The sequence below is a fragment of the Phasianus colchicus genome, chromosome 12, assembly GCF_987193195.1.
Source record: "Phasianus colchicus chromosome 12, bPhaCol1.hap1.1, whole genome shotgun sequence".
Classification (NCBI taxonomy): domain Eukaryota; kingdom Metazoa; phylum Chordata; class Aves; order Galliformes; family Phasianidae; genus Phasianus; species Phasianus colchicus.
The window spans coordinates 14,199,720-14,219,117 of record NC_143447.1 but is presented as its reverse complement, the minus strand read 5'-3'; the positions used below and the strand labels follow the sequence as shown (position 1 = coordinate 14,219,117).

The window sequence follows — 19,398 nt, the reverse complement described above, 5'->3', positions numbered from 1 at the left end:
GGTAGATATTCCTAATTTGTTGATTCACTGCATTTTTTTAATCTGAGTCTCTTTATCCAATACTACAGTAGTTTATTTGTGAGAAAAGTGTTGGGGTGAGGGGTTCATCTGAGGAGAGAATCGTAGGTTTTCAGTTTGCCTGTGGGACTCAGTGTTCCTGTACTGTCTATTGATCCACTCAGTATCATTTACATGTTTCTAACTATTACATTCAGGTACAAAAAAAAAAAAAAAAAAAAAAATCCACAAAAAAAAAAACAACCAACAACCCAACAGCATTGTATTGTGTCCTCTGTATGAAAAAGAGTTGATTGTTTTGGAGAGTTTGACAAGAATAATTACCTTTTCTCTCCACCCCTTTGAATAAGAATGAACAGCAGCAAAATAAACTAGTATTGTAAATTTCAGGAGCTGAAATTGCATCTTTTGGTTGCCTTCTCTATTTTGCATTTTAATGCAACGTTGATGATAACATTTGTCAAAGAAACCTCCCAGTCCTTCAGAATCAGAAGGTTCCACAACAGCATAATTGGTGCTGTGTGGGAAAAATATTGTTTGAAATGTACTTGTGGATGCAATTTGCTGTGAAGCTTCTCCCTAAAGCGCATGAATTGTTTCTTCGCCTGTGCTGAAAGAAAACTTTCTTACTCAGTCTCAAGTCATCTCTTTATCAGAGTATCTCTCTTGCAAGAGACTACGCTGGGAATAGATTGAGAAGCTCTCTTCAAAATTTTGTAGTTTTAATGCAGGGATCTCCAAGGGCTTGAGTACATTAATAGGCATCGATGTCCCTGACCAACCTCCTTTGTGTCTTCCACCCAACACCCTTTGCCCATGGATTGAGAAGCCCTAATTAAACTCTGTCCTGGCCACTTGGTCCTTGCCTGTCTGTGCTGTAGAGAGGACTTGTTACCACAAACTTATGAATCATGGTTGAACATGCTTGCCATCCCTGGGCATGCCCTGCTCAGGTGCCGTGGGAGAGGACCCTGGCTGGTGATGCTCATGACCTCCTGGCTTTGATGTCAAGCCCAGTCCCTGCCTCCTAGGGAGAAACTGACCCTCATGTTCCTTTACAGGGAGAGACTGGAGGACTTGAAAAGGGGAGTTCCAAAAGAGGATTTTTGCTTAGCTTTTAACTTGCAAGTATACGTGAAGTCAAGTCTCTGTTGGCAGTCTCCATAAAAACCCATTTCCCTCCTCTTCCTACTCAGGAACGATGACATTTGGAAGGTTTTTATAAATGTCCTGTGTTTTGCCTGGAATATCCTTTGTCTTCCTGAATGACTGGTTTCATATTCTAGTGAGTTATTTGTCTTTTTGAAGTCTTCAAGCTTTCACAGAATATTTTCATACGGCATTGTTCAGGCATGTCAATAAGAAGTTTTATCTTGAATCTTGGGAGCAACAGCAATGTTGGCTGAACGCATTAGTTTAAATATCTAGACTGCACTATGTGAACTAGCATTAGTTGTTTTTTATTTTCACCTTCACAAAATGAAATAACTTCTTACCTCCTGTGAGAGTTCCCATCCTGGAGCAGCTGGGACTGGCTGTGTTCAGCACTGCTACATGCTGTTCTGTTGCTTACCTGCCTGTGAGGACAGTGAATCCCAACAGAGCCCTGAAACTAGGTTTGCTCAGTGGTGCTTAAAATCATGATGCTTCTTACGTTTTTGTGTCTAGCAGGACCACAGTTTATCAGACCTTCCTACTTTTCATATAGCTGATAGGTGCTGCACTGTTATACTACAGAATGTTGTTTAGCACTGTTCTATTTTTTGCCTTTTTGGGGTTAGATTGATCGTACTTGCATGTGGCCTTCCCAGACTTTGCACAACAGTGGATTGAGTCTGGAGCTCATCTGCAATGCGAGGTGAAAATTCATTTAGGATAGATAGTTCTCTGAATGCTTAGTTCTTTCATTTGCATCTGGAAGTGATAACTCTCTGCTTCCCCCTTTTTCTCTTCCTTCAGAAACCACTACCGCTGCAGTGCAGCTGCAGGAGGAGGCTCAAGAGGAAAATGCTATTACACTCTCACCTTCAGCATCAAGTTCCCTCACGAAGATGATGTCTGCTATCTGGCCTACCATTACCCCTACACGTACTCTGCAATGATGGTAATGCTGATAAGTCCATCTAGATAAGACAGTAGGCCTGACAGATTGGAGCTGCTCGAGTATGAGAAAATGTTGTGGTAGCATAGAGGTCTGTTCTCACAAGCAGTTGTTTAATTATCATGATGCTCTCATTGTCTTACTTGAAGCTGCAGGCTTTGTTAGCTTCCGAGTCCAGAATGTTGTAGGAAAAATGATTTCTTTTATGGAATAAGCTGGAGTGCAAACATTACAATAGTAAGATAATGCAAACCAAAGATGTCTCTGTTTGCTTGGAGATGTGGTATCCCCCTGGTAGGAGAAGGAGGATTCTAAAGCTAATGACAAGTCAGAAGTGAAGGCTGCTTACTGCTGCTTCTGACAGAAGACAGCAGCTCAGCTTTCAGAGCTACACCCACAAGTGGAGTGATACCACAGTGCTGGGTTTCATTCAAATCCTCCTTGTCAGCTGTTTCATCTGTTCCAGTTGGAGTGTTAGGAGGTGTTTGTGACACCACAAATGAGTGCTGTCAGTTCAGAAACTAAGAAAATATAATTCCAAAGCATCAAGTGTATTATTAAGTTGTACCAAGTTTACTTTCTGGGGAAAGATTTGTTTCCTATAGCCTTTTCTGGTCAAAAGTGGATGTTAAGGGAATTTTCTGGTAAACACATCCAATATATTTTCTCAGATTAATGTGGGAGAACTAAAGATCTCAATGGAAAGTAGAATAAAAGAAGGAAAATGAGTGGTTCTGGGATTTGCTTTGCTTCATTGCTGAGGGTGGAAAAGATATTACTGCAAATGAAGAGTGATCCTGTAGGTCAGTCTTTTACCCACTATTTCTGCCCTCTAGAAAAAAAAAAATTAAAAAAAAAATATATATATATATATATGCATTTATATATGTGTGTGTGTATACATATATATATATATATAAAATTTTCTGCTGTTAGCCTTTTTAGTTTTGAAACCAAACCAGTGTGGTTTGCTTAAAAAAAAAAAAAAAAGACTTATTCTAATTTTTACATGGGTATTAATTTGCCATTATTAGGTATGAAAGCATACACAGATTTTTGAGGGAGACAGAGTAGAAAGTACTCTCTCACTTCGTAGCCTTGCAGCTCTGTATGCTGCCAGCATGGTTTAATTAGATTAATTCCCTCTTGAAAACCAGTCTCTTGTCAAGTGCTTTGCATCCCATTATGGACGTTTAAAGAAACTGCTTTTCAATATGTGGGAGAAGACCACTCAGGCCTTCACAGTCCAAACTGTGCCTACCAGCACTCTTCTCATCAGGCTTATGGCTACCAACTATTCCTCTGCATCAGTGAGGAAAAGGCTCTGTCCCAGGAGTGGGTTTTGACCTATAGCCTTAAGGGCACGTATATACTACAGTCTGCTGGGGAGAAGACAAATGTAATACTGAAGAAGTAAGTGGGCTTATTCACCACCATACTTTATTATGGAGATGCAATGCCTCATCATTATTTTACTCTTATTGATTTCTACCTTCCGCTGGCAAAAAAGCAGGAGACTCTTGGAGAGTTTCTATGCTCTGGGAATCACTGAATATCTCACCTACTCTTGAATGAATAGAATAGAAATGAAAAAGATATTATTCCTGGACTTGCAGGGCCAAGTCTTGAAGTATTTCACCGCCTCTTCAAATAAAATGCTCATTGAAGTTGAAGGAAATTTTGCCTCTGGAAAAGTTTAAGTGAACTTAAGCTCAGTTAGGACCATAAAAATTGGTAAATGAGAATTGTGGATGGAAAAGATCGATAGATTGTTCTGTCCAGCTATTTAGCCAAAGCAAAATTGTTGCATCTAATAATTCTAAAAGGCTTATTTGCTTGGAATGGTTTAGAATATCCTGAGTGATGCAATTTACACATTTCCATGCTACTTTAATTTCCACAGTGAATAAACTAAATCAGGTCTGTGCACCAGCAGATTTTAGTTGAAAGCGTTTGACCACTGGTGGAGTACGTTGATTTTACATATCAGTAGTAAATTAAAAGTGATTAGGAACCCAAGGGCTCAATTAAATATATGGTGCTTTGGGGAAGAAGATAAACTTGTTTTTGGAGTTAGTCATTTGGAAATGTTTTAAAATATCATATATATTTAATAGCTACAGGCATATTTACTATGCTGTGGAATCCTATTTGATCTGGGTGCACTCTGCAGTTCATTACTTTTTGTCCATTAGTAATTATATTTATTTTATGAACAGTAATTTATCTGTTTTTATATTATAGTGTTAATTGTTTCGATATCTAGCTGAAATCTCTGTGGCTACTATACCCAATTAAGTTTTACTGGGATTAGGAACATAAGTAAATCATGATATTGAGTTATCTGTATCTATGTAAGCTCTTTAAATGGGTCTAATAATTGAATTTACTTTATAGAGCAGTATGTTAATTGTTTTGCAGCACAGATGACTGTAAATTTCAGCTCTGTGTTTACATTCAAGTGGTCACTGAGAAAGCAGTTTGAAAGATGAAGTTTGAGGTTTTAGGAACATAAATGTCTTGTCCCTTAAACACTGGCTAAGATTTAGCCCTGACTCATTAGCACAAACACGTGGAATGTAAAGGTTGTTCTGTGTCCTCATGCACTGTAGTTAAGGTTCTGTTAGTATCATGCATACTGCAATATGTCTATTTCTACCAGTCTAGAGACAGCTAGTCAACTTGTATTCCACAGCAGTCAGCAGCACCCTGCAGTGGGGTTACTCAAAGTATCGTTGCCACTTTCACTTACAGTGTAAAGACAGAGAGCCACTGAGATCTGCACGTCATCTGCTGTGTGGGTGGTGAAGGGCTGTGTGTCTAATGAGGCGATCAGAACTAGTTCCAAAAAGATATTGTTTTTAGTTTGACTATTCATTTTCTCAAATTTCTCAAGGAGCTGTTGTGTGTAAGAATTATTTAAAAAAAAACTGGCAACCATGAAATCTGGTGGGGAAAAAAATAAAACCTCTCATTTTTAAGTACTTTCTTAGAAAGATACACTTGCTCGTGTTATCCATTAATGATGATACAAAATGTTTTCATGTGAACTTTTTGACTGCCTCTAATCTGGACTTGTTCCTGAGTATCATGCTCAACAGCTAACCAGCCAGTTCTATGAATGCTAAAAAGGACAACTTTTCACACCTACTACATGGTGCCTATACATAAAGAATATGTGATTTTCTTCTGGACTTCATGTATGCATAGAAATTCCTTTGCACTAATAAAAGTACCTAGGAACTGTTTGGGTAAAATGACATAGATAGTAGTCATGTGCAGCTTTGGTGAGCTAGGGTGCATTCTGAATGGCTCATGGATATTGATGGCATGTACAAAGAGATGATATTAGCTGGAAGGAGAAAGGAGCTGGTAAGTTAGCAAGAGTTGAAATGAGTGCCAAAAATGACGTACAGCTAGTGGAATAAAATCAGATTTTATTGACAGTGGACTCATTGATGAATCTGCTTATTTTCTTCTTTCTCAGTCCCATCTTGATGTCCTGGAACAAGGTAGGAACCCCAGGAAGGTCTATTGGAGGCAACAGACGCTCTGCCAGACACTAGGAGGAAATACGTGCCCATTGCTCACAATCACTGCTATGCCAGAATCTAAAAAAAGTGATGACGTGGAGCAATTCTGTGAGTAGACAAATGAAGTATTGAAAAAAAAAAAATGCTGGTAACTTGATTTGCTTGCCTTTCTTTGCCAAAGAAGTACGAGATTCTCCCAGATATGTACAATAATTGAAGTATACTGTTCAAATTCTAGCATGCTCAGAAGCTCCATCTGGATGTAATGTAGCTTCCTGCATTTTGCCCTAGGTCTGACTGAAGGTACGCTATCTACTGGTGATTAGCATTTCTGCCACACTAAGTCTAAAGGTGATTATTTCTAACTGTCAAAATAAAAAAAAATTAGATCTCCAATGGCTTTGATTAATGATGTTACTTTAGTTTGTGTAAACAAAAGCAAATGACAAGAAGATTCTGGTTAGCATCACATTGGATTAGCCTTGACTTTCAAGCTGAAACGTCAGACTACCTTTATGTAGGTTGAATTAAGAGAGCAACCATTTTTTATTTTTATTTTTTTCCCTGAGTCTGGAACAAGGCACAAAAAGTTCTTTCCTCTGCTCTTAAAAATAACTGTAACATAGGTGGAGAACTTCTAGATTTAGATCTACATTGCTTTAGGATCTTATGGGTTGATATGCAAATATGTAATGTTATCTCTAGGATAACATTAGGTTAGCTGTTTCCAAAGAGATTCTGTGATATATTTTATGATGGAATTCTTCTTTCAGAAGTATTTGGTGATAATTGAGTTGAACCTCTCATAATGTCCATGCCAAATACATAAACTAAAAGGAATATCAAATGTCAGGGTTGGGGAAGCTATTGCTGTCTCTCCTGATTCAAGGTTAGAGTGATGGCTGTTATGATGACATTAGTATAATCATCCTGAGCTCAGATTTGTTATAATAATCACAGAATCACAGAGTTGCAGGGGTTGGAAGGTATCTCAAGAGATCATCATGTGATCACATGCTAAAGCGGGTTCTCTACAATAGGTCACACAGGTAGGTGTCCAGATGAGTCCTGAACACCTCCATAGAAGGAGACTGACTCAGCAACCTCTTTGAGCAACCTGTACCATTGCATTTACTCTAGAATTAGCAAGTTTCTGAGCATAAATGTACTTTTTAAGACTGAAATTTTAAAGCAAACTTGAAAAAAATTGCCAACCAGAGCCTACATGGGAGTTCATCAGGTGCTTGCCTGTAAACAGCCTTAATGATGGCAACTGGAGGCAGTGTCAGAGAGAAAATTATATTGTTGGTTTTGCTATTATTAGCATTATTTACATTACAATATCGCATACAGTACATGATTATGGAGTTTGGCTGTGTCAGGCATGAACAGCACCTGCCATGAAGAGAGAATTCCTGCCCTTAAGAACTTTTGTTCTGTAATAGATAATAATATAGAACAGAAAACCAGTGGGTGGGAGTTGTGGTGGGGGAAGCTGGTTATGGAAAATTTTCGGCGCTCTGCAGATGGTCACCTGTTTTGATGTTAGCTGTTGACAGCAACCTTCAAACCTCTTGGCGCACGGTCTTAGTAGGGCAACTGAAATTGGAATTGGAGATTGGAGGCACTCAGCTGAGATATGCAGTGGACAAGGTTTTCTGCCCCAGTAAATATATGTATGTTACCAACAAGGGTACAAAATAAAAAGGTGAGCTAATGGTTTGATTTAACAAAGCAAGAACTTGATGTGGGTCAGCACGTGATAAGTGAGCGTGCTGAACATTGGATTCAGCACGTTTGGCTCTGAAAGGACTTTCTGCAATGGCTTGCTTTTCGATTTCAAAATATCCATCAGTTTTCCCAGACAAAAAGTGCCGGTCTTGCTGACTGACCCAACAGTGTGCCACAGTCTGCAGACATGCAGAAACAGTGATCAGGATAAAAAGAAGAAAATCATAGGCCTGTACCAATGGAAGTCAAGCAGGAGTGGTTAAGGATGTTTTTACCTTTGGTTCCAGCCACAAGAGGGAACTGTAACTGCATGTGGTAATCATGTGTTAGACTGTGTCATCTACAGCCCTTAGAGACAGCAGGGAACTGAAACCTTGTGCCAGATGTGCTACAGCAGAGAGTAGATGACCTCTGTGTATGCAGAGCTTACAGCTGTACTTGAAACAACTGAGAAGTACAGATACACAGAAATAAGGAAATGACAACAGTGCTGACCAGAGCAATCGTAACCCAAGAGGCTGCTTTTAGGGAGTATCATGAAGTAAAAGTGACAGTATTAGAAGGCATTGCCTTTTTCTGAAGCACTCTGTCCTCTGAGAATGCATCTTGCAGCGTTGAAGTAGAGTCTGACAGGCTTTGAAAGGTCATTAACCTGTCTGTGGTGGCAAGGTTTTTTCCACACTCTCAGTATGCTGTAGGCTTGGACTATGCATTAAGCACGGATTTGCTGAAAGATTCATCAGTCTGTGAACATTTCAAACAGGTACTTATTTCAAAAGCTTTGGGTTATTGTAAAATCTGGGTTCAAATCTTAGTTATTTGTCTCAAATCCTCTTTATTTTCAAGATCGAAAAATCTCTTCTTTTGTGATCTTACACGAATCCATTTGAAACTCTTAGTTCTGACCCAAATCCTGTAATATGGTGTGCCAATAAATTCTTCTACTGAAGCTTTGCTAAGCAGTAATATTGACTTCTTAAATCTATCCATGAACCAATTGAGCTCAATCAAACCAGCAGATGAACAAAACCCAACTGCCTGAGCTAAAACAGAAATTGGTTAGGGGGGAGAGACAGTGTCAAGGCAAGGCAACAGAGTTTCTCTCAGGTTTCCAAGACTATAAATGTAAACATCGATACTCTTAGGTGATGAAAATATTTGTTGCTTTATCAAGTGGAAGAAGAGCAAGCACACCATGTGTTTTATGCTGTGAGGATGCCTCCAGGCAAATGTGAATAACCACGTGTATGCTTATTTTGTTTAAGCTTGGATAATTATGGCTTTTGGAGACGCATTTAGTCTAATTTGTGCTGCTGCTTTCTGCGGCTGTGATCAACAGTTGCTTCTTAGTTTCCTCATCTTGTGTGAAGTGCCTTTCTCTCTGTGAAGTGGGTTGGCTGATGGAGGGGTCTGTTTGTCAATATTTTGCAGGCTAAAAACATAACTCAGAAGCAGTAACTATGAGGGAGCCAAAGAGGGGAGACTTTCCCAGTAGTAACTCCCATTCTTTTGAAGAGTATCCATGCGTATACATTTCAGACGTACAGTGATTCTGTAGCACTGGTGGACTTGGCACATGGGTATTGAATAAAAATTAATGGCCCTTGTTCTTTCCTACTGTTTCTAGAGCCTGTAGACAGAACTTCGTAGTTCTCAGGAGCGATAGCCATTTTACTTTTCTATCAAATTCATTATTTCTGCTTTGTACATCTGTTAATCTGTACCTGGAGATATTCCTTTCAATACCAGTGGCTCAGGTAAAATACAAAACTCTTCAGGGCTTCACCTGTTGCACATGATTGTACTTTAATGATTGAAATCCTCCTGCTGTGCAGATGCACGAGGAGTGGGAAACATCACTGATGAAGAGACATTGGGTGAAGAGTTCTGGAAGGAGAGCATGATACTCCCAGTAGGAGTGCAGTGGGAAGGAATTATTGCAGTACTGGGGAAGCTGATACAGTGGGAGCAGCCCAGGGATGATGAAGGCATGGCATCTTCTGTGTCAGCTGTGCTTTATTTTCCTTACTCAGATCTTTCAGTTTGGTCTTGTCAGGCTTTTGATTAATGTGGTCCTTGGATGGTTAAATTTGTCTGAGTTAAATTTATTAATGTGCACCTTGTTAATAGGAAGCACAAGCCGTGCACGTTTGCAGGAACTGCACATTCACTGCATACTAAGGGGAAGAAAAATGGGCTGCTGTTTTTCTTCATTATGCCTAGTTTACATGAGGCTTGATGTTCACTTAGGCTCCTTTCTCCTTCCTCTCTTTCTATCTTGTGTTTATGTGATGGCGGTGTACTGAATTATTTTTATTAAATTCTCAATTCTGAAACTGAAATGAGGAAAGAAAGAAATGAGCCAGGAACTCCGTGCATCCCTGCTTTTTGTATTTCTGTCATTCAACAGCTCAATTGTAAACAACACAACATTTGCTCAAACTTTATCAGCTTCTGTTGATCTCAGAGGACTGGAAGTGAAACTCTGAGGAAAGACAGTGGTTTGTGCTGAGCTTTACAGCTTCACAGATGTGTACAAATTAAAACTGGGAGGCTCTACTTTGTTGTCTTGGTGGAACTTGCCCTTCCTGCAGTCTGTGAAGACTGAGCATCCAGCAAGAAAGGGTGTCTTCGCTTCTCAGTCCAAGTAGTATCTCACATAGACTTGTGATGAAGATAAAGCTCTTATTTTCTCAATCTGACCATACGAATAAGCACAAATGATGAGATGAAGGGATTGTTTTTCTTTCCTGTCATCTATCTATTCCACATCCCTCTTTCCCTCTTTACTCCTTCACTCCTTCTCATAGAGTTACACCATCTCCACGATGAGAGGGACTTTGCAAGAAGGAGCAGTTCTCAACATCACATTTGAAATGTTCTCTAATCAGTGCAGAAGCAGTGAGAATGACAAAGCTTCAAATTTGGGTGCTTAGTGAATTTAAGAGGAGCTTGCAGAGGGTTTGTTGCATATATCCCAATGAAGGCAGTGTTAACATTGTGTGTGTGCACTTAGTAGTAGTTTGCAAACTCTTAATTCACAGTGCATTCAAATATGCAGTATGTGACTGCATTCTTCTAAGCCTCTCTGACAGTTTATCACTGCAATTAACCTCTGCTCATTAGAATAATCCTTATTATTCCTGGTTGTTGACTTGCATGCTCCAGTTTTTAACAGATACAGACAATTGCAAATTTGCAGATAGTGCCTAATCTCATCAATATTTCCTCTTTATATTATCATATATATTTCTTCTGTAGGTGCCATTTTTTAGTAATGAGATGTGCATGAGCCTACAATGTAATAAAATGGTAGCCATAGCTAAAACTAATCTCCAATGGTACAAAAATCTGTCACATCTAGTTGTTCTTTCACGTCAAAACTGAGTTCATCAGTTTGGTAGGAAGAATAAATATATATATATATTCTAGGAAGATTAAATGAACTCAACCTGTAATCTCCGGGAGATGATGAACATGGTAATGCACAGTGATTCCCTTTTAAACAAGAACTGAACTTTAATGAAAGATTTTCTTTAGCTGATCTGTACCTGTAGCATTGTACTGCTGGGGCATTAAAATGTTTAAAACATGAAGACTTGACTTCATGCCTACAAGATGCCCATAGGGATGACGGAATGACTCTTTGTCTCTTTCTGTTCACTCATGTGGAAAGTGATGTTTAATTATGATGGGAAGAGAAGTAATAACTTGTAGCATTCACGATAAATATGAAAATAAATCAGAAATAAAGAGGGTACAGCAGCAGTTTCTCCAATCTATCATCCTGAGTTTCTGAGCCAAAATAAATGACTGGGAAGGCAGAGGTGAAAACTGGTTCTTTGGGTGCACTGCAGCAAGCAGGAGCCAATAAGGCTGCGAATGATAGCTGACTGGTCCCTGCAGGCTGTAGGTTACTGCTGTAAATGGCAAAGCAACTGGGCAGATCAGCTCTTCAAAGGAGAGGTGTAACACATCTAACGAGTCATACATGGGTAATGATAAAATTCTACTCTAGAAGAGGAAGTAGAGCACATCAGTACGTTCCTGATGTTACGAGTGACTAAATTGAAAACGCTGAGTACAAAAGGAGTGTTCAGAGAAAGACTGTTTACTCTGTACTACTGTTTTGAGTTTACTATATAAGCATTCCTCAGGAGGTGTTTCCTTGGCTGCACACTGAGGTGGGGTGGGCTACCTGTCCAGTTAGAGAGGGAAAAGAGAGGGCATTTCTAAAGTAATGTAAAGCATCATCAACTGGAATGGTGCCTACTACAAGAGGGTAACTGAAACACAGACAAAGGAATTCACTAAGGATTAGAGATGTCCATTATTCTGTAGTTATAGAACTGCCTGCCACTGGCTAATGACCATCAGCATTACTGCATTCTCATCTCAAAGACAGGACTTATATTACCATAGGGGTCAATTCTGCATCCACTGAGAATACATGGACATTGTTGCTTCTGCAGAGTGGAACGGGGCAGTCATCATTTATGGTATCACAAAGGAAGTAATTGGAAAGCACTCTTCATGGCTGATTGTACTGTGGTGACTCCTGTTAATAGTACTGATTATGTGCTGTATTATGAGCAGTTCCCCGAGCCCACATACCTGATGAGTGCCCTTACAGCAGTTTCTACAGCTTTACAGAGATGAATGCTGGGGTTTAAAGTTAAACCTGAATGTCCTAGATAATTAGCAGCAGTGGAAATGAAAATTAAGCAAAATATGGCACTGGCAAATGGATTTACATCTGTAACAGCTGTCACTTGGACTTAACTCTTTAGTCATCACTTGTCCTCTATATGTAAGGCTGCAGAAGCCATTATGGAAATTATTGTAGAGAGACAATGACACCTCCTGAAGTTAAATGTAATCTTTTTGGGAGTTAAAATGCATTTTCTGAGCATGTTTCTAATGATGGAAAGAGTGATATTTTTGGAATAGGGAAGGGAAGGATGCTTGAGCCCTTTGGATTTCTGATGCTCCTAGAACTAAAATGAGGAGTTAAGTGAGACTAATGAGGTGTACTTAACTTGGTCTCAGCATACAGAATGAAAGAGACACTGTTGTTGGGGAAAACATTCTAACATTTTTCAATTTGCTTAAGTTAGTTTGATGGTTGCTTTGCAGCTTTCATCTTAGAAAGAAGCGAGCCTCTTTGCTTTTAAATGCAATTTACAGCAAAGAACAAGTGCTCAGCAAAGAACAGCAGAGAATTGCAAAGGCCACTTGTGCAGGGTACTGGGAAATAATGATCATGTGGAAAATGTACACAGTTTAATTAAGCACATTGATTACATCAATATGATTCAAACAGTTTAGTGCTCCAATCAGCGTAATCTCATTAAATGTAATTCAGGTCTTGATAATTGATTAATAATGCATTATAGTTTATGAATTATTGACTCGGAGTTATTATAACTGTGCCTGCTCCCCGTGTGGCAACTAGTGTTGCATATTAATTATGAAAGGTTCATGCTCTCTTCTCTTGAATAACTTTTTCAAAGCTGGAGATGACGTATCTCCTAATGAAACAAGGATCAAATTAGATCAATGCCTTATTGGAGTTGGCCCACCCAAAAGGAAAATGCACTCTTTAAAGGAAGCTGTCATCTAACAGTATTGAAACAGGGAGGTAGGATGACCTGCTTTGATTAGTAATGATCTTTCCAGCAGCCAGAAGAACTGCCCGTAGCAATTGAGCTGGAGTGCTAACCTAGGATTGTGCTGGTTGGACACAGTTCACAGCAGCAACCACATCTGTCATTCTCTTAATGTCATCTCATGCTATACCTCTTCCAACACAGACACATGCCCACCTCCATAGCCATTGCTGCTGAACCCGTAAGTCTCACCCATATGCCAACTGTTCATAGAGCAATACAGTTCTCCCTATTGCTGCCTGGGTGTTGAGTGGTTTCTGTGAAGAGGATGGAAGCTTTTATAATGGCATTTATACATCACAAGACTCATACAAGAAAAAACACCGTTACTATCATTGATGAAAGTCTTGAGAAGAAACCAAGAAGTTAAGAAAACATCTGCTCCTCAAATAGAAGCCCCTGGTTAGATGATGTTTCCATGAATTTAAACAGTAGATGTTGTTTCTGATTGTCCTTCTGCCTGCCCAAGTGATCCAAACGTGATCCAAATTGCATCTTATTCAGAGTCCACCAGCACTGTATTTCCTTAATATTCCATTTACAGAATCTGTGCTGTCTTTTCTTTTCCTTCCTTCTTTTTCTGTATCTATCCCTTACATGTGATTGTGTTTTAAAATGAACAGATTTCAGTGCGTATAGAAATTGAATGAGATGATGATTATAGCACACTGAGGAGAAAAAAAGCTAACATAGTTTTTGCTTGATAAGTCTGCAACAGTGAATTTATATATTCTGTTCAGCTGAAGACTTGTTCCTAATTTGCAGAGGTGCTGGTTTGTCTTTTGCTTCGTACCAAACGCTTTGTTTTTGGTGACAGTAAGTCAGCTGTTGTGAAAACTGTGATCTGTTTGAATGCAGCGGAGAAGAACGGCTGAATAAAATTGTCATGTATTCTGCAGTGCTAAACAGAGAGCTGAGGAGATGAACTTTTTCTGCTCAAATAGGCAGTTTGTCAAGCATCGGAAGCCAAAGGGAAGATCTCCAGATGTCTAACGCTGACAATGCGTGCCCTACATTTCTCCAGATAATCTTTCAATTTGAAACACATTTTCTCTCCTTTGTTTTGAAATCATAACAAGGTGGCAGCCCCCGTGTCCCAAGCAGTGCTCAATTTCCAGACAAATTCCTGCAAAGCCTCTTTGGGTATTTAGTCTGCTGCCATAAAGGTGGAAGCTAGCTGAGTTGAACAGGGAATATCTGAGATAAAATGAGACTGTCCTGCAGTCTTCTTTGGGGACTGTTCTGTGCAAGTTTCTGCCTTTTCTTCAACATTTACTGTGCTGCCTTTCAGGCAGGCAGTCTCCTCTTTGTTCCAAGAGATTCATAAACTTTCCATATCCTTATCGTGTCCTTTCCAGAGAGGAAATATTTTGATTATCAGAAGCATTTTCTGGAATGTATTAGCTGTGTCTTTTTGGTTAGTATGGACTTGGGCTAGAATAATGCTTAGCATTAGCTATTCTTCATTTTTTTTCAGTATATCAGAGCCTTTTCTGAAACATTAATGAAGTAAACATCCTGAAAGCCTAAGTCAGTATGCAACTTGGTGTAATTATTTTTTGAAACAATTGGTGTTAAATGTCTCAGAGGTGCCTTCTCACAACGCATGGCGCTATCTTTGTTTTTATTACAAAATTGTGAATGGAACTGGACAAGGTTTGGGGGAGTTCATGTGGATTTCATATATTTCCAAAGCAATATAGAGACAGCTGCTTGCAACACACCTGTGTCATAAAACCCAGTGCTCTTTGCAAGCTTCTGTAGGAGTAATAAGCTGTCCAAATTCTCACCTTTGCAGAAAGGGGGAAAATAATTCATCTTCTCTTCCCTTAAGGGGAAAGGCTTCGGGCAAAACCCACAGATGTTGTGCTTCCAGTTGTCAGCCTGTGTATCTGGTAGAAGTATTGAAATACGACCCAGCAGAGCCCCCAGACAGCTTTTTCTTCCTGAAATGGTGTATGAACATTGAACTTCTACCAGGTTGCTGTTATCCACTTCGAATCATGGCATGGAGGAAAAAAAATACCTGAACGTATTTCATGGAGCTGCACATCCCTGCTGCCTGGCCATAAATTCCAGTCACACACAGTGCTGTGGGGCATACACTAAAAGGTCAACGTGCTACTGGATAAATTAGCCAGGGAGGCATTTGAATTGAGTTACATCTTTTCTCAGTGTGACACAGAGAGGTTCCGTGAGGGAGGGCATAATTTTAGGGTCAGATTGACTGCAGGGAATATTGTTATAAACAATATGCTTGCAAAAAGGGTGAAGAGTTAAGGCTTGTGACTCAAGGTAACAGCAGAGGTCAGGAAGGGGTTTCTTCCAGCTGGTCACAATGTTGCCCAATTAGTCACCTGACCAAGCGCGGGTGATTGCACTAATTAAGGCCTGCAGAGTGCAGGGGGTTGGCCTGGAGTTTGCTGGGTTTGCTCCCGCACACCTGCAACAAATCAGTTGCTTCCAGGCTTCAGATTCCAGCTGCAGGTGTGAGTCGTGTGCTGGTAGGCCTGGATTGCACCATTTTGTCCTTGAGAAGTCAGTAAGAAGTTGGCTGCTGGGCTGGAGAATTGCTGTAAGGTAAGAGGTTACAGTTTTGTAGTGGTAGATGTGCTGCTGGTCTGCAGTGCTCTTTTCTGTCTCATCTGCTGTCTGTAAGACAATTAAGAAGTATTTTTCGAAGAAAAGGAGATGAACTGCTGGGCTGTCACAGTGACCAATTGTTTTCCTTTGTTTGGTTGTATCTCCTCATTGCTAACTACTGGGCAAGCTGTGCTCCGGGAGCAAGAAGCAGGAGAGCTGGCAGGTTGCCTTGTGAAACAGAATAATACGTGGCTGGAGAGCTCACCAAGTGTAGCATGCATATTAGCTGATGTCAGAGCTAAACAAGTGTACTTGCTATCATAAAGAACAGCTTTTGTCTCCAGTTATGTATTTTTTCTTCTCTGGACCAGTTGTTGATCTTAATCCAGATTCACACAGCTTTCTGATGTGTTTTGATCTCATAAGAATAAACTGGCCTTTGGCCTTTGCTCTGAGTGCAAAAAGTGGGCTCTAGTGCTACTCTTTTAGTGAACCATTGCTTTTAGTTTGGAAACTCAGCTTACGGATAGTTTAGGAGAAGATGATCAAGTCTTGTACAAACTGTTACCTCGTGGCCCTGTGGATCTTGCATATTCTGTTCTGTAACAGTGGGCTTCTGCTGTGTTAAAGTGTTATCAATACACTAAGCAAATAAACTATTGGGAAGTGCTGTAGGGAGCACTTTCTAATGAAGGTTGACCAAACTAGTCATAAGTTATAAGTCGTTGATGTTGCTTGGGTTGCATGGAGCAGCTTTACTGCCTGTTTGGCAGAGCTGCAGGTGGACTGTTCAGCTGCTTTGCCCACTTTCATGCAAGCAGCTCTTCATTCACATGAAACACAGCAAATGGTATTTCTCTCAGCTAATCCTAATATTAATATACCTGGGAACCCCAGTGGGTGAGGAGGCATTTTTGCAATATGTGGCGTGCATTTGGTTTTCCCCTGGTTTTGTATCTGTAATACCAAACACCTGCTGTTAATAATTCCCACCTGTCAGTTGATTTTTCTGGGATGTTCTCCGCACATTTCTATGAGATCTGTTTAACTGAGTTTCTTTTCTCTAATTCTAGAATAGGATCATTGCTATGTGAGTGATACAGTCAATCTTATCCCAGTGAAGTAAGAACAGCAATATATTGAAACTAGTAGTTTGCAGACACCACTGACTGATGCTTCTTGTTGCTTATGATTCCAGAAATAAGAATTTGCAATTAATGGGCTGCAATTATATATAAAATGAAATAAGACTGAAAATACCCTGTAATGATTTTTTAAAATGCTATGCTGTTAATGAGAGGATTTGTCCATGTCTACATCAAAGAGAGACTTGTTAGCTCTCTGAGCTTGCCCACCTGTTTCTAATGCAGAAATAGAAATTGCCAATAAACAAGTGGAGACAGCTGCTATGTTCAGACTGTAAATGTGCTGATAAGATCAACTAGTTGACAAGTGACATGGCAGATACTGTAAAGAGCACCAGTTTTTGCAGAGAGCTAAACTTGGACTTCTGTATCTCTTCAGAATGCTTTTTATGTGGCTGATGGATGTCAGTTTCTAGGTGACAAAACTACATGCACTGGGACTTTTGCTTTCATTTTAGGCCACTTTTGTTTCTCTGCAATTTCTTCTACTTCATTTTGTTATTTTGCAAAAATAGGAAAACAACATAGTGTCTCTCTCCTGATTTCCTCATCTATCCTAGAAGAGCAGAGGGGAAAAAGCCAACAACAACAAAAAAAGAAGAAATGTACAAGGGAAAGAGTTGGATTTTGAAGTCACCAGCTTTCCATTATACGTGTGAGCAGGCCTCCCAAGTACTTGCTTTGCTATTCTTGTGAGGACTGTTTTCCTTAAGGCATCTTAGAGATGTTCTATGCCTTTTCTCTCCACTCTACCTTACATTTATGTTAATGAACTTTGCATAATTAAATCAGGTCCCAGAAACAACAGGACTTATTCTAGATTTTGACTCTTTCCCAAAGAAGCCATTTTCTCTGTATCATTTATCAGAAAATGGTATCTATCAAGTCATCAGTGAGTTTAGAATTTAATTTCCTCTCAATTGCAATTGTCGTGCTACTTAGTTGTGGGGAAAAAGATGTAATCTCCCTGCCACTCTGTAATTTTTGTTACAAGCTTTTTCTCTTCTTTCTTCATTGAATTTGTTTAAGAAACTGGTGTGAAGATTTGCTCGCTCAGCTCTGGTGCTGTTTTTGTCTCTTAGAAATAGGCTGTGCTTTGTGTATAAATGCCTGTTGAGTAAATGTGAGTGAGTGACAGAATCAGGATGGGTTGCAGGTATGTGCTGACCTGCAGGTAGCTGAAGTATCCTTGATGACTCAGGAAGTACATGAAAATGCATTATGAAGTTTTTTGATTTTTTTCTTTCTGAATTTCTAGACTTTTCTTTTTCTCCTTGAGTGAAGACCTACTGCAACATCCCATTTCCTCTCCTCATTCTTCCCTTAATCTGTATTTATCGATTTCATATTACTTTTTACTGTTCTGCAAACATTACTTTTCTCCCATAGTTTGAGTGCAAGACACAGCAGCAGTGGATGCAGGAGAATTGTGGCACTCCGTGAAGGTTTGCATGTGCCAATTTTAGGAGGAGAAAATGGGTTTTGGAGTGGAAGTGACAGTCGTGCTGTAGCACTGTGGTATAGGACAGTTAACATAACTGAGGGGGGACTGTATAAATGATATTTAGTTGCCAGATTTAATTCATTTTAATGGCTAACGGAAATAATATGAAGTAAAAAAAGTAGAGGGACTGCTTTGAAGTTGTTGTTCGTGGTTGAAATTCATTCCTTAAAGGAATGTGGATAGTACAGAATAGTTCACGACTGGGGTTTTGGAAGCTGATGTTGAGCTTGAACTCAGTGACTGATGTGTATGCTATTCTTTGGCAACTTATTCAGTTGTTCTTCAAATCTCTGCTTTATTAACTTGGAATATGCCTGAAACATGTAATTATCAGTTTGTGAAGCGTTTCAGGAGATGAGTGAGATGGAGATTATTGTTGTTAGCATCAAACTCTGACAGATTTCCCAGAGGGCCTTTTGGTACCATGGCAATCACCTACCAGAAGACTGTAACTAGTGATTGAAGTGAAAATGAAGAAAAAAAAGGTTTATGGATGGGATGGCAGAAAGTCCTTAAATACACTGTTGGTCAGGCTGCACCTTCAGGAAATAAAAATGCAGTGAGGCTTTTATTGTAAAAGTGAGGCTGTAGGAATAATACAGCAGAAACTATCAGTGCCTTCATTTGCTTCCTTTGTGCTTGCTGCGCTGGAGTCATTCCTGAAAAAATGATGCCTTTATTTTTAAAGCATTCCCTACCCTTGTAGCTTGGTGTAAAAGGTGCAGCCAAGGTCATCCCTTCCCCTTCCTGACCAGCAGGAGACAGGGTAGACTGTAACAAGATTAGTGTCTCAGCTGCTCTGTCATTTTGCAGCGTTGCAGGTCACCCCAGCAGAGCCAGGGAATTTGTATTGCAGCAGAGTAGGAGTGCATTCTGTAGAGCAGGCGTTGAAGGCCGTTCTTGAAACGCAGTCCTGTAAATCCTGGCCTCTGGCAGCCCAAGCTGTTTAGTTATGTTTTATGAATCAGGTCATATCGTGTCTGTCACAGCTTCCAGATGCCAAACTCCTTCTGTGACAGCTTTGTCAAGTGTTTTGAAAGGGCAAAAAAACAGCTTGAGGGTCACTGTGGAGTGTAATGCAACGTGCAGGAATTGTTTTTCACGAAGAGTGACT

The 19,398-nt window shown here is 39.8% G+C and overlaps 1 protein-coding gene across 1 annotated transcript in view; it reads left to right on the top strand.

Annotated features, from left to right (window-relative positions):
• AGBL1 (AGBL carboxypeptidase 1) overlaps positions 1–19,398 on the top strand; it is a 374,640-nt gene that overhangs the window by 72,207 nt on the left and 283,035 nt on the right. Inside the window, exons 16-17 of the mRNA XM_090149019.1 lie at positions 1,978–2,122; positions 5,607–5,760. Of these exons, the coding sequence (XP_090005145.1) occupies positions 1,978–2,122; positions 5,607–5,760 (299 nt within the window). The remainder of the gene's footprint in view (positions 1–1,977; positions 2,123–5,606; positions 5,761–19,398) is intronic.